The following is a 14,422-nucleotide window of genomic DNA, read 5'->3' on the forward strand; positions in this document are numbered from 1 at the left end:
ACTTTACAGTAAATCCTGTGAAGCACCTTGAGACGTTTCGTTGATGGAATAAGGAGTTATATCAAATGCAAGGAATATTATTATCGTCATTGTCTGTCCAGTTCATTTTAAAACGTTGGTATGATCTTTGCCTCAACAATCACTTGTGACAGAATATTTCGTGTTCCAGCAAAGCTCATTGTGAAAAGAATCTTTCTAACCTGCGCCTTAATCCCTTTCCATGTTGCTTCTGATCTTATGACCCCTCTTGCTACCAATTTACCAACCAGTGAGAATAATCTTTCATCATCTAAGCAGTAGGAATGATTTGGGATCAATATTTACCATCCGATCTATGCTAACCTGTCCCTGGAGCATATTTTCACACACAAACACTTGACATTGGCCAAAGATTACAGTGTAAAAGTTACTCAAACAATAAAACTGTTATTCGCTGTTTGGGGGTGGGGGGGTGAGTGGGTGGTCGGAGGGTCGAGTAAGTGGTGTCTCCCTTGAGCTGAGCTGGCTGCAAGGTGATGTGTCTGGCAATGGAATGTGAGAATCGAGCCAGATGTGTGGCGGTCTGGGTAATCATAATATTAATAATAATAAACCTTGCATTTGGTATAGAGCCTTTTCACATTGAAAGATGTCTCAAAGTGCTTCAGAGGTTTACTGCGAAATGGAGTGACTGTGTATTTGTAGGCAAACGCGAAAGGATAATTGCACACAGCAATTGTCCCACAAACAGCCATGAAATGAATTAAAATAATTAACTGTCTCTGACCTTGTTCTTGCAGGCCTGCAGATCATTCTGCCCGAGTACCTGCAGGAACGCTTTGTACAGGCTGCTCTGAGCTACATCGCCTGTAACTCCGAGGGGAGCTTCGTCTGCAGGGACTTCGACTGCTGGTGCCACTGCACTGAACAGTTTCCAGAGTGCAACTGCCCCTACATGGACATCCAAGCTATGGAGGAGAGTCTGTTGGGCATCACGGAGAGCTGGAGCAGCTATAACAAGGGGTTTGAGGAATCAGGTGAGGACGGAGTTCATTTCAGCGCCGAAACCTTCCAAGGTCCCTGGCTTCTCTCTCAAAGCTCTCTTCACTGTTTTATCCCCAGTCTGTATTTCTCTCTCCCATTCATTCAATTTCTCTCATTTTGTCTTGCTCGCTCACTTCAATTACCCACTCACCTACTTACTCACCCACTTATTCACCCACCCACCAGCCGGTAAACGCAAACGGCCTGGCTCACACAATAATAAACATGACACGCAGCTCCCAGACTCTTCATTATATGGACGAAATATCAATAATCTCTCAGGCAGCAACATTTTGCAATTATTATTCTTTAATTCTACAGATTCATATGTTAACATAAACAGTCCAGAGCCCAAATTAAGTCAGAGAGAAAGAATAAGTATTAAGTATAATATGCAAGAGAGAAAAAAAATAACACAGCAAAATTTACCAGGTGTTCAGAATGTAATTTTAGAATGTCACAATTCAGAGCTCTACACAGATGGTCTCTGTCTCTTTCTCAAGCAATGCAACTCTCACACTTTCCTCTTTCTCTCTGTCTCTTTTTCTGTCCTCTTTCTCTTTCTCTCGTTCACCTTCTCCAGTTCTCTCCTCTTTCTCTCTCTTTCTTATCTTCTCCTTTCTCCCTTCCCCGCTTTCTTTGTCTCTCTCTCGCGCTCTCTCTCTCTCTCTTCAAGTCCAAGTCGTGCATTAAATCATCAGTTGTTTTTCTCTCATAACTTTTAAGAAAATTGTTTCTCCTTTAGCTTTAAAATTCTTGTATTTTTCCAGATACTGTCACATGACCTTTACAGCCCACCTGAACAGGCAGACAAGACCTCAATTCATCTAAAAGATGGCACTTTCCCAGCATTGCACAGGGATTAAACCGAGGTCTTGTCTGCCTGTTCAAGTAGACATTAAAAATCTCACTGCACGATTCGAAAAGCAAAAGCAATTGGTCGCTCACTCTTTGTGGAAAATTAGCTGCTGTACTTGCCAACAAAATACACAGTCCCTGCCCTTCACAGCAATTTATGCAGCATTGTGAAACAGTTTGACATTATAGATGGTGCATCATTTGTGCACTCGTCCTATATTGGCTTTGCATAATATATGCATCTTTTCACATTCTGTGTCTTCCTCCTTGCACTGTCTATTCGGGCCCACTGGGTCACGCAGAGGAGTTCAAGGTCTTCCTGAAGAGGTTGCCGGAAGACTATTTCTTGAACACATCCACCATCCTGCAGCTGTGGACCATGGATTTTAGTCTGCAGCACCGCTACAATCAGCTGGAGACCAACTTGAAGGTTCTCTTCAGCAAAGCCCAGAAGACCATCCGCAAGCTCTTCAGCCTAAGTAAGCGATGCCAGAAGCAACCAAAGTTCGTCCTTCCCAGAGAAAGGTAGGAGAAAGGTACACCATATTCACCCACGGATTGTGATGATCGTGCCAATACGTCACGTAGAGTTGAAGGGTGGATGATGATGGGAGTGGGGTGGGTGATGATGGTCCACCCGTAGCATAGTGGTTAGCACGCTCGCCTCGCAAGAGATAGGATTGGGTTTGATTTCTGGCCGGGGTGAAACCTCAGGAATGTTTCCTTTTGTGAAGAGTTTCGAGACTTGATAAGGCGCTGCATCAAATGCAAGGCTTATTATTAATTTGGGAGCTCATTTTCCTCATCCGTCCGTGCTTCTTAAGAAGAAATTTAAGGTTAATTTAAGGTTGGACTGAAGAATATTTGCATCTTAAAAGTTTTCAGTAAAATGGGCTTAAGGCTGAGATGGGAGGCATTATGTTTGTGTGTTGTTGCGAATGCAGTAAAACTCGCATAAGTCGCATCAGTTGAGGCGATAACATTTAATGTGAATGACTCGAAGTCCAAGTTGCAGGCAAACTGTATAAGTCACAGAAAATCTGATCTAATCAATAATCAACACTGCGCATGTGTAATGCAATGCAGCCGGTAAGTCCGCATGCGGTGATAGGTTAAGACTATATGTTTCCCGCTATTCAATGCAGCCGGCCAGTAAGTGCGCATGCAACGACGGGTCAGGACATCAGTTTCCGCGATTCAAGTACTCTGTAAGCGCGGGAGTAATAATTATCCTTGCATTTGATTTAGCGCTTTTCACGTCTTCTAGACGTCTCAGAGCCCTTCACAGAATGAACTGTAAAGCAAATCGACTGTATATTTTATGGGCAAAACACGGCAGCCAATTGCTCACAGCAGTGCTCCATCAACAGTTGTGATTGAGGGATTATTATCAGAAGTGTGGAGTCAGGTAACTCGCCCAAGGTTTCGCCCTGCCGGGAAATCGAACCCGGGTTTCTCGATTGCGAGGCGAGCGCTCTAACGTCTGTCAGTTTGGGAAGGGATTAATGTGAGTACCGTAAAGAAACCTAAGTGGATTTGATAGGGAATCGAATGGGACTCGGGTGCACGTACAATGTAGGCGATTATACGATTCATAAAGATAAGACGTAGGCAGGTTTTATTGTAGAATGCTACCACTCTCTCTCTCTGTCTCTCTCTATCTCTCCCTCCCTCATGGCAGGTCTGTAACCTACTGGCTGAACCAGGTGCAGTCGGTCTTGTACTGCACGGACAACGGTCTGGCCGGGGTCTTCTCGGAGGAGACGAGGAGCTGCACCTGCCCTTATGACCAGGCCACGTGTCAGAAACCCGTGCCGTGCGCGGTGGGGGAGGGCCCCGCCTGCGTCACGTGTGCCACCGACAACCGGACCCGCTGCGGCGGCTGCAACGTGGGCTACACGCTGGGTCAGGGGCTGTGCAGGCCGGAGGTGGCCGACAGCACCGAGCAGTACCTGGGCTTTGAGACGGAGCAGGACCTACAGGACCTGGAGCTCAAATACCTGCTCCAGAAGAGGGACACCAGGATCGTGGTGCCCGCCATCTTCATCAGCAACGACATGCGGCTCAACAGCTGGTTCGACCCGTCCTGGAGAAAGAGAATGCTCCTCACCCTCAAGAGCAACAAGTACAAGGCCAACTTTGTCCACATGCTACTGGGCATCACCATCCAGATCTGCCTGACCACCAACAGCACCTTGGAGCCCGTGCTGGCCATCTACGTCAACCCTTTCGGGGGCAGCCACTCGGAGAGCTGGTTCGTGCCGGTCAGCGAGGCCGGCTTCCCCGACTGGGAGAGGACTAAGTTGGACGTCCCTTTGCAGTGTCACAACTGGACCCTGATGCTGGGCAACAAATGGAAGAGCTTCTTCGAGACGGTCCACATCTACCTGCGCAGCCGCATCAGGTCGAGCGGCAACGAGAGCATGTACTACGAGCCCCTGGAGTACATCGACCCCTCCAGGAACCTGGGCTACATGAAGATCAACAATGCCCAGGTCTTTGGCTACAGCATGCACTTTGACGCCGATGCCGTGCGAGACCTCATCCTCCAGCTGGACTATCCATACACACAGGGATCCCAGGACTCTGCACTGCTCCAGCTGTTGGAGATCCGCGACCGAGTCAACAGGCTGTCCCCCCGCGGCCAACGCCTGGACCTCTTCTCCTGCCTCCTCCGCCATCGGCTCAAGCTGTCGGCCAGCGAGGTGGTCAGGATCCAGGCTTCCCTCCAGGCATTCAACGCCAAGCTCATCAACTCTGTGGAGTACGAGACCACCAAACTATGCAGCTAACCCAAGAGTCTCAGCACAACGTGAGGACCAGCCAGGCTTCTCAGCAAGGAGTTGAGAATTGAGGGAGGGGAGGGAGGGAAAGGGAGGGGGGGAGGGAGGGAAGTGGGGGTGGGGGGGGTGGGCAAAGGGATCGTTCGGTCTTACTTTTTTTGTGTGAAAATCCCACTTTCATCGGTCTAATCGTGCATTGACCCAGCGTTGACTCCGGGCGCTATTGAGCTTTCATTTTGTAATGTCCAATGTCGAGGAGGGCAGCGATTCTTACAGGGGAGAATGGGTTGAAAGCTTTTTTCCCTCTTCAAACTCCTTCCTACCCCCCCCCCACCCCCCCCCCCTCCGCCACCACGACCCTATCCCCGGCAGCTGAGGTCCAGGCAAGGATCACAGCATTCATTCCAAGAAGCTTGTGGGAGAGACAAAGAGAGCGCGTTTGCTCCTGAGGGAGGAGGAGAGGGGGAGAGGGTCGATATCCAGAGGAGACATTGGTTGCCCCCAAGGCTTGGCGCTTGCCAATGGCAAAGTATCTTCTCGGTGGGAGGGGGGGGGGACGAACATGTTTTAACATTGGTCGTCAAGGGACTAACATTTTTATCAACGGGATTGTTTATACAGTAACAATAACATGGCGTGATGTGGGCACTCAGTGATGCTTCCTTATGTAGACGAACACTGTTGTAATACAAAAAAAATGGCCTTTCAGAGTCTTTTTAAAAATAAATAACTAAATGGAGGGGGGGCAGTGGGGGTGGGGTAGAGAGGCCTCTGTCTGCTTGTTCCGCTGTCCCCCGATGAGCTGCCTGACGACACACACAAACACGACTCAGTGGCGGGCCGAGGAAGAATGACTGTGCGTCTGTGCTTTGTGCTTGTGTTGGCTTTGACCCGGCCCTTCTGTGCATGGTTTGACCTTTTTGGTATTGAATAGGGGGCAAGTTTAACCTTTCCCCTGATCCTCCGCCCTCTGCGGACCCTTGCCCAGTACGTGACAGCCTCGGCTGGTCACTGGAGCCCGCCGCAGTCCGGACGATAGATAATTGGACACGTTGATCTGTTGTGGAGCAAGAAGAGACTTTTAAAAGTTATTGTTACTCCGTGTGTGTGGGGGACAGGAGCCATGGGTTTGGGGATAACAAGAAATTGTATTTGCACAGCGCCTGTTAATGCAGAACAACGTCTCGGAGGGCTTGACAGGAACGGAGTTGGTCACTGAGCAGGGGAGAGGGGAGGGCTGGCCATAGACCCGGTCGAAGAGGTACTGTTTGAGGCAGGATTTTAAAGGGAACCTCCACTCTCCCGCTGCCTTAGAAGGATGAGCACTTTCACACAGTGAGGAAAAGTCATTTGTATATTTGTGGGATGACTGTTTAAAGGTACAGTATGCTGTTTAACGCTGCAGTGCACTGCTGTTTTTGTAACGTTTCTAATGACAGATTCTCTGGCTCCATTGTAAATTGAAGAGAGTGTACAGAACCCTGTGTGTATTTGGTTTTCTTGCTGATATTATCTAGGGTTGGCAACCGCCTACGTTTTTTGGTTATTAAATCTGGATGAAAATCCACGTTTGGAACCCTGGGGAAATTGTCGTGTGTCCTTGTGTCTCAGAGTCCTTCCCCTGCTCTGTGTCAGAGTCCCGTAGCGTAGAGGGTAGCGCACTCGCTTCGCAACTGAGAGGACCCGGGTTCGATTCCCGGGCGAAGCAAAACCTTAGGCAAGTTTCCTTTCTTCGCACGCCTCTGTTTACCTAGCAGTAAGTAGGAACCCGGTTATTAGTCAATTGGTGGATCGCTTTCCAAGGGTACTAATCCAGCCCCCCCACTCCCCTCCAAAAGAAACTATTTGATCACTCAATCCTCAACTGTTTGTGGGACACTGCTGCTTTGTGCAATCGGCTGCCGCACTTTGCCCACAAAAACACACAGTCAATCCACTTTGCAGTATATTCTGTGAAGCGCTTTGAGACATGATTAGGCTAGGAATTTCAGGAAATATTGTTCCGTGCTGTAAAAAGCTCCTTGTGTTAGACTTTTACCTCCAACCTTAGAGGTTGATCGAGATTGAATTGAAAAATCCATTCTCTTTACTCTGAGGTTACAATTTTAATTCCGAGTTGAACGCAGTTAAAAAAAAAACACACGCTATGTTTCACCAGATCAGTGCAGCCACTCAAGGGAGGAAAGCAAACAATGGGAAAAACCATGGGAAAAAGCTTGCCTTTCTAGCCATTTTTCATGGAGATGCGTTGAGCACTCCTAATTCAGTTCGTAAATCTAATATCCTAATCCCGAGGCACAATCAATATTTGGTATGCCACTTGTTTACAGTGGTGGTGGGCACAATAATAATAATAATCCTTGCATTTAATATAGTGCCTTATCATGTCCTTGAGACGTCTCAAAGCACTTCACAGGATATACTGTAAAGTGGATTGACTGTGTATTTTGTAGATGAAATGGCATTCTGGAAGAATTTTTTTCAGCTGGTGAATGTGTGGAAATATGTGGAAACCATCACCATGCTTAAGAATATCCTAGCTAAACTGAGAGCTCCGTGTTCTGGAAGGATGAGATCAGATAATGCAAACCGATCTTGTGATCTGGTGAATCGTGACTGGACTCTCTTGAACAATGTTTTGTTCTTCAATACACCATCTGACAGCGTCCTTTACAACTACAGCAGCAATTCCAACCTTTTGATATTCTGAGCCCCTGTTCTATTCGCCTTTGACTGTTTTGTGCCCCCGAGAACCAACTTTTAGCAGCTTATCAACAATCAACAACAACCACGACCATTTAAACGACATCCTTCATGCGGGATCGTGTCTCGGAGCGCTTGAAGGAAGAAAATCATTTGTTTGCAGCAAGCCTGCATAGCCTAAATCCCAAATTCCCAATGGGAACACCAGCAAATGTTGAGAAATCACCTTAATCCCAGTGTAAATACCAGCAAACACCTTACTGCCGAGTAACTGGGGTATTGTGTTGGGGAGAAGGGGAACAGTTGGAAATCACCTAGCTTCTTTGTTACAGCTGTATATTCTCAGTTTGACCAACAAGTAAATGCCCTCATCCCTCGCCGTGTGCAAATAGTGCTTTGCTGTGAAAGGCCACAGTCACCATGCCGATACGCCTTGCTGGATGGAGTAAGATGGTCTCCGAATCTCAAACCAGATGCAGGTCTGAATCTTAAATTTCTCTCATCTTTATTCTCTCCTTGCTCTTTTCTCCCTTAACCTCTCCTCTCTCTCCTTCCTTACTCCCTCTCTACTCTCCCCTATCTTTTCTCTCCACTCTCTCTCCTCCCATCCCTCCCTCTCTCCGCTCCTTTCTCTCTACTCTCTTCTCTCCTCTCGAAAGCATTTGAAAGCTTCTATTTGAGGCAGCCTCAGATCCCATTTCATGGATGCCTGCTGCTTTCTGCTTTTTAGAGAAATGGAAAAATTAATAAGATAGCGGGGGGGAAAAAACAGCAATCCTAATCCATGGGCTTTTAAGAAGCCATTACATGGAGATACCTGTAAGAACTATGAATTCTGAGGGAGCTCAGTGATTACTGAATATCTTTTTCTCTCTCTCTCTCTCTCTGAAATTGTCCTGCCCTTAACCTTCCCTTCAATTACACAGCTAAAGTTTAAAGTCACTCAGCTTTGAATTATCCGAATTTCAGATAAAGGACAGGTTTAAAGAGAAGGCGGCTTGCTGCACACTCTAAGCTGCTTGTGTGAGTCACAGACACACATGTACGCCCCCGCAAATGAAGCCAGACAATGGCACAGCGTGGTCTGCGAAAGGACGTTTTCACTCCCATCGCAGTCTTTTGAGTCCAGGTATATTGTGGTTCACAGCCCCGAAGTTTCCCATGTTCTTAACCATAAGTCCATTGTCTTGACATTTGAGGTTGTGCGGTGTTTTGGAAAATAATTCTTAATTTTTGGCCTTAGCCACCCTTCCTAGCAACCATCCAGTTCCAGTCGTTAATCACCCTCTGAGTAAAAAAACACTTTCTGGCGTCGTCTTGAAATTGTCCTTTACAATTCTAAACCTGTGTCCTCTTGTTCTACTGTTTTGTTGCATCCTAAAGTATTGATCGTACTCAATCCCATTTAAAATGTTATACACCTCTATGATAGCATCTCAGAGCGCTTCTCAAGGGAAGGGGAGTGTGGGGGCGGGGGGGGGGCTGAGGTGTGGTTAGATTCCGGGCAAGGGAGCGAGAAAGTGACTATAAGGAGCATGGTCAAAGATGTAGTTTTTTTTAAAAAAGGATTTGAAGACAGATAAAGAATATACCAGGAAAATAGAAAAGGCATTGACGCAGATATGCATGAACGCATGAATAAAGACAAGAGATATCCAGGGAAGTGAGTACAAGCTCCAGGGCCAAAAGTTGAAAGTCCTGCCCCTCGCTGTGACACCGTTCTGTGATGAAGTCAAAGAGGAGATCCCAAATTCACATGCATTTTTTATCTTGGGTACCTGTGAGAGAATTAAAGCAAAGAATGACAGGGAACATTTGTGCTCGTGCTTTTCAGGAGTTTGCTCGCAATGCAAAACTGGGGCCAGAGAGGATTGAGCCTGGAAGCCGAGAGCGGCTGATATTGAAACGGAAGAGCAGAGGGTTGAAAGAGTGAACAGTGATTGCTCTGTGCATGTTAAGAATATAAGAATTTACTAGGTGAAAGAAGACCAAGGCCCATCCAGTTCGTCTTCCACCATTCTGGCAGTCATGTATGCACGTGTCATGTCCCAAACTATATACTGTATCCCAGGATATTTTTTCCTAAAGTAAATCTTATCTAATTTGTTCTTGAAAGAATCAACACTTTCTGCTTCCACTGTTTGTTCTGAATTTACCCCTCCTTCAATCGCAGGTCATGTTCTGAAGTTCATCCACGGCACCAAAACAATTCTCTTTGGGCACCATTAATAAAGAAATAATATGATGATCATTGTCACTGCCCAGCACATGGTGCCAATTAACTTTCAACAACATGTTAAGACGCTATATCAAATGCAAGGATTATTATTATTATGACTGATCCTGGCATGGAAATACTTGATAGAGCAATTTAGAGAAAGTATTCTATTCCTTAAAACAAAATCTCAGAGGAAATGATTGCTGCTTTGCGGAGTAAGTTAATGAGTCTTTATCATGAGTGAAGGTAAAAAGCTATCTGCTTTCTCCTCGTGTCCTGAATTATTCCAACGTCAATGCTGAACTGGAGTGCCAGCCTGGACTATGAGCTCAAAGTTCTAATGTGGGGGTGGAACAACAGCAACAACTGCATTTACTTGCAGCAGCAACAACAACAACTGTCTTTCATGCAGGATTGCGGCTCGGAGCATTGAGTCGGAATCCACCCACTCAGATTCCGACTCTGCCTCTGACTCAGAGATGAGAGTGTTTCCAACTGAGCCATGCTGATACGCCCGATACTGTGCGGATGGTTGAACAATTCCATCGGTCTGTCAGGCATCAGAGGAGCATCACTGAAGGGCTGTCAGGTGGGTGATGAGAAGGAAGCTGTGGGGTTGTTGTGCCCAGTGTTGCTGAGTCAGAATTAATTTAATTCATTTGCAAATGGCAAGGTTAAATCTAGTACAAAGCACAGGAGAGGAGGCAACGCAGAACAGCCAGTATAAATAGCACAATGAGTCAATCATTGTTTGCAAACCACAAGGCATAATATACATGCGGATTGATGGCAAGTCAAGCGATGAGTGAGGCATTTAATACAACATATCATAATGAACTAAGAGATAATGGAGATCAACTGGTGGGACACTGGAGGGAGAGAGGGCAGGGGAGAATCACTACTCATAGCACACTCGTAGCCTCTAATGTTAGATCACATGTACTGCACCATTAATGCAGGGATTCGGGTTACCTGAACACGGCAACCAATTTGCACACAGCAACGTCCCACAAACAGCCAAGAAGGACCGGTGGATGTGATAGGGGTTCAGAGTTTAGAATGGGAGAGTATAAGGATGTCGGAGTTCTGAATTAGTTCAATTTTGTGCATAATGGAGCAGAGACCAGTGAGGGGGGCATTGCAATATTCAAGGGGGGAGATGTTAAAGATGTTATATTAATGGTAACAGATAAAACCAAACCGTTCGCATTGCCTTCAGTGAGGTGGCAAACTCCATTGATTAATTGTACCATTTGTTTAAGGCCATAAGTCACTCGTGAGTGACTCCTAAGCATTTGGGGGTTGAAATTCATGATATCACACATAGCACCTTTATAATGGGGAAACATCAACATTTATGCCAGGTGTACAATAATAATGTCTTACATTTGGTGAAGTGCCTTTCACGTCAGGAACATGATTCAAAGCGCTTCACAGATTTACCGTAAAGTATAGTGACTGTGTATGTGTTAAGATTCAATTTTGCAAGCAATTTGCAAGCACAGCAATGTCCCACAAACAGCTATAAAGTGAATGACTTTTTTTTATGAGGATTGTTACCAAGAGAAACTCTGTCCTCTTTCTGAATCGTACCCTGAGATTATTAACATCTGAACAGGCAGATGTGTTCCCACTTACTGCTAGGTAAACAGAGGAGTGTGGAGTAAAGGAAACTTGTCTAAGGTTTCGTCCTGCCCAGGAATCGAGCCCGGATCCTCTCGCTTGCGAGCGAGTGCTCTAACCAATATGCTACAGGTATCCTTTGTTTCTCAAAGAACAAGAGGAGATCCATTCAGCCTCTTGCACAAAGATTTCTAGTAGAAACACTGTAACTTGGAGTTGTTGGGGGGGAGGAGATGGGGAGCATCAAGCTGGAAGCAGTTGGACACAAGCAGACGTGTTGCAAACCACTCTGGTTTGAAAGGAGTCGAGTGCAAAGCTTGCCTTCTGCTGACACACTCAAAGGAGCAGGCTAGAGTGGAAGTACAGCTGGCCTGCTGAGCGAGTGTCAGCTGAGCTAATTGCTATGTGGAGGACTGAGTTAGTGTAAAAATACCTCTTTCAGCCACTGAAACCTTCCAGGAACCATCATGCTGATTGTGGTGTGAAAGTAATAAAGTCTGAGCGAATTTGCCCCAGGACGTCATCTAATAAAGGCACACGAAGGAGGTAGTTATTCCCACGGCTTAGGATAATTCCGTGACTTGACCAGTGAACCACGCAGACACGTCGGGATAGAAGAAAAATAACACTTGTAAGATTGGAATTCATTCTCTTTGTTTGGTCTGGAAGATTCAGCGTTGGGGTGGGTGGGGATCTATCTCGGGGGACGTTAAAGATCCCATTGGCGCTATTCAAAAAGAGATGGGAGTTTCTCTCTCCCGGTGTCCTGACTGACAATCCCTCAAATAAAATTGATCACTCATTTCATAGATGCTTGTGAGACATTGCTGTGTGCAATTGTGCTGCTACGTTTGCCTACAAAATACACAGTCACTCCACATCACCGTAAATCCTATGAAGCGCTTTGAGATGTCCATCCAATGTGATAAGATGCCATATCAAATGTATGCATTATTATTATTCATAATACATCTTGTCAACAAGAAACCAGCTAAAGAAGACGAAAGCTAAGGTGATTGTTAGGCACAGAAATGGCACTGAGACTGTGGAGTAAACACAGATGAAGGTAAGAAGAGCCAATGATTTATGAGCACAGGTAGCGATGTACAATAATGAGTTACTCCAATCTCTACAATTGGCACCACTGGGTAATGCGCTTCCTCCACACAAGCATTTTACTCACACGTGAGCTACAAGAGCATGATTCTGCAAAGGTCTCTTCTGTGTTTTAGTGCTGCTGAGACTGGAGCGTATTGGGGATAAGTGGTTTAATCCTTGCATTTGATATGGCACCTTATCATGTCATCGAGACATCTCAAAGGGCTTCACAGAATATACTGCAAAGTGGATTGACTGTATTTTGTGGGTGAAACGCGGCAGCCAATTGCTCACTGCGGTGTCCCACAAACAGTGATCAATTGAGTCACCACGGGTGTTATTAGCCAAATCTGATAAAAGGATGACCCCATTCTAATGAGCCATGTTATAGTTCGGCCTTGTTTCTCATGCTGGTGTCCTGTGGACCTGTGCTAACTGGAAACACGGTATATCCTGACTAGTACACACTGACTAATACATCCCAACTAGTACACACTGACTAGTTGACAAGCACGCCTTGACTGGTGAGCCCTGACCAAATTATCTCTGCACTAAAAAAAAAGGCCTGTTTTTTCAGGTCACTGTTGATATCACTTCCTGTCCGTCGTGCTCAGCCAGGGATGCGTTGCTGATGTCACTTCTTGGGCACTGCACTCGTGTGGATTATGCGCAGGAAGCGCTGTTGACCTCACTTGGCGAAAGAAATGTCAGCGGTGACCCAACGACCCTGAAGTCAGACGTTGTTTTATGCCTCATTTATAACGCAGGCTCTGTGATATTGGACCCAGAGGAGTGTGTTACAATGGGGTTACTGTGTTATGACACAGGAGGGTAAAATACTTTGCTGCGTATTGCATCCTGCGCACAGCTTATACATTATTGGCAAATACCAGACATGAAAGCCACGTTATAGACACAGTTAGGACATTGAGCTACGTGAGTATATATCATCTCAGTCTCGCCACACCCTCTTCATGTGACCTTAACTCAATGCAACCCCCTTTAAGCCTTCACAACGTGAACCAGCTGGAGATGGGAAGTTTCTCTGAGAACGTCAAGGTCTTGATAAGTATTTGATGCCGGACAGATTGGCTTCAATCAACCACACAGGGACACTGCATTCTTATGTGATAGCAAGTCGGGTACAGTTAGCTGAACAGGTTGCATCTCATCAATCTGCTGCCGACATTAGCCCAGCACCTGTTTCCCTCCTTTACACAGCTCATGAATGCTATTAGTCAGACCTCCTTTGCTGTTGCTGACAGCACTGTTGCATTGCTGGGGGAGCCTCTAGGTGTCACCAGGACTGATGTGCTGCTCCTCTCTGAGGCTGGTCTCACAGAGGACCTTTGTGAGTTTCTTGTGTTTGATTTCAAGCTCTGTTCAATTTCTCTACAAAGACAATTACCAACAAATTGCCTTCAAGCAGATTTTTTCCTTTCCTGTGGTGTGTGAACTTTCTTTTAACCATCAAATGACTCAGTGTTTGTTACGCAGTAAGGTTGGTGGATAATGTGCGATATCAAATGCAAGGATTATTACTACTGTATTATAAAATGTCCTGAAGGAATTGTTGGGCGTAGATAGAATTCCTCCTTGCAGTATGTGAGGGGATTGCGAGTCATTTAAATGGAATTGAAACAAATCCATGTGATGTACACTGAGAACTACTAAAATTCTGGAATTGTTATGTAAGGGTATTGAGGGATTTGGAGCAAAGGCGGAGTGAATGGAGTTGAGGAACTGATCAGCCATGATCTAATAGAATGGCGGAAGAGGTTTGAAGGGCTGAATGGCCTATTCCTGTTCCTATGTTCCCAGTAACATTTCCCACAGCCTTTTTGAAAATACTGGGAGGGGGGGGTTGGGTGGGAGAGGGGGGTAGTTCAGTAATGATATATGGAATAAAAGAAACGGGAACAAATTAAGTCTCCTTGTGAGAGGCTGACTCCAAGTGCGTGGACACACATGCTCCATACCGATCAGGGTTCTTTGTTGTGTAAGTGATACCAGTCTGGTTCTATTTAAGACACAGAGGAGGCAGAAATGAAAGTAATGTACAAAAAGCAGGATGTATTCACCGCAGTAAGAAAAAAAAATCAACTCAGCTGGAACA

At 45.9% G+C, this 14,422-nt stretch overlaps 1 protein-coding gene across 3 annotated transcripts in view; it reads left to right on the forward strand.

Moving 5' to 3' along the window:
• The window catches only part of LOC103179963 (BMP/retinoic acid-inducible neural-specific protein 3), a 48,096-nt gene extending 43,361 nt beyond the window's left edge, over positions 1 to 4,735 (forward strand). For all 3 annotated transcript variants that reach the window (XM_042335950.1, XM_042335949.1, XM_007895527.2), the window contains 3 exons: positions 780 to 1,016; positions 2,184 to 2,406; positions 3,563 to 4,735. In XM_042335950.1, the coding sequence (XP_042191884.1) occupies positions 780 to 1,016; positions 2,184 to 2,406; positions 3,563 to 4,673 (1,571 nt within the window). In that variant the 3' untranslated portion in view covers positions 4,674 to 4,735. The remainder of the gene's footprint in view (positions 1 to 779; positions 1,017 to 2,183; positions 2,407 to 3,562) is intronic.
• The last annotated feature ends 9,687 nt before the right edge of the window (positions 4,736 to 14,422 follow it).

The sequence above is a fragment of the Callorhinchus milii genome, unplaced genomic scaffold (assembly GCF_018977255.1).
Source record: "Callorhinchus milii isolate IMCB2004 unplaced genomic scaffold, IMCB_Cmil_1.0 Scaffold5, whole genome shotgun sequence".
NCBI lineage: Eukaryota > Metazoa > Chordata > Chondrichthyes > Chimaeriformes > Callorhinchidae > Callorhinchus > Callorhinchus milii.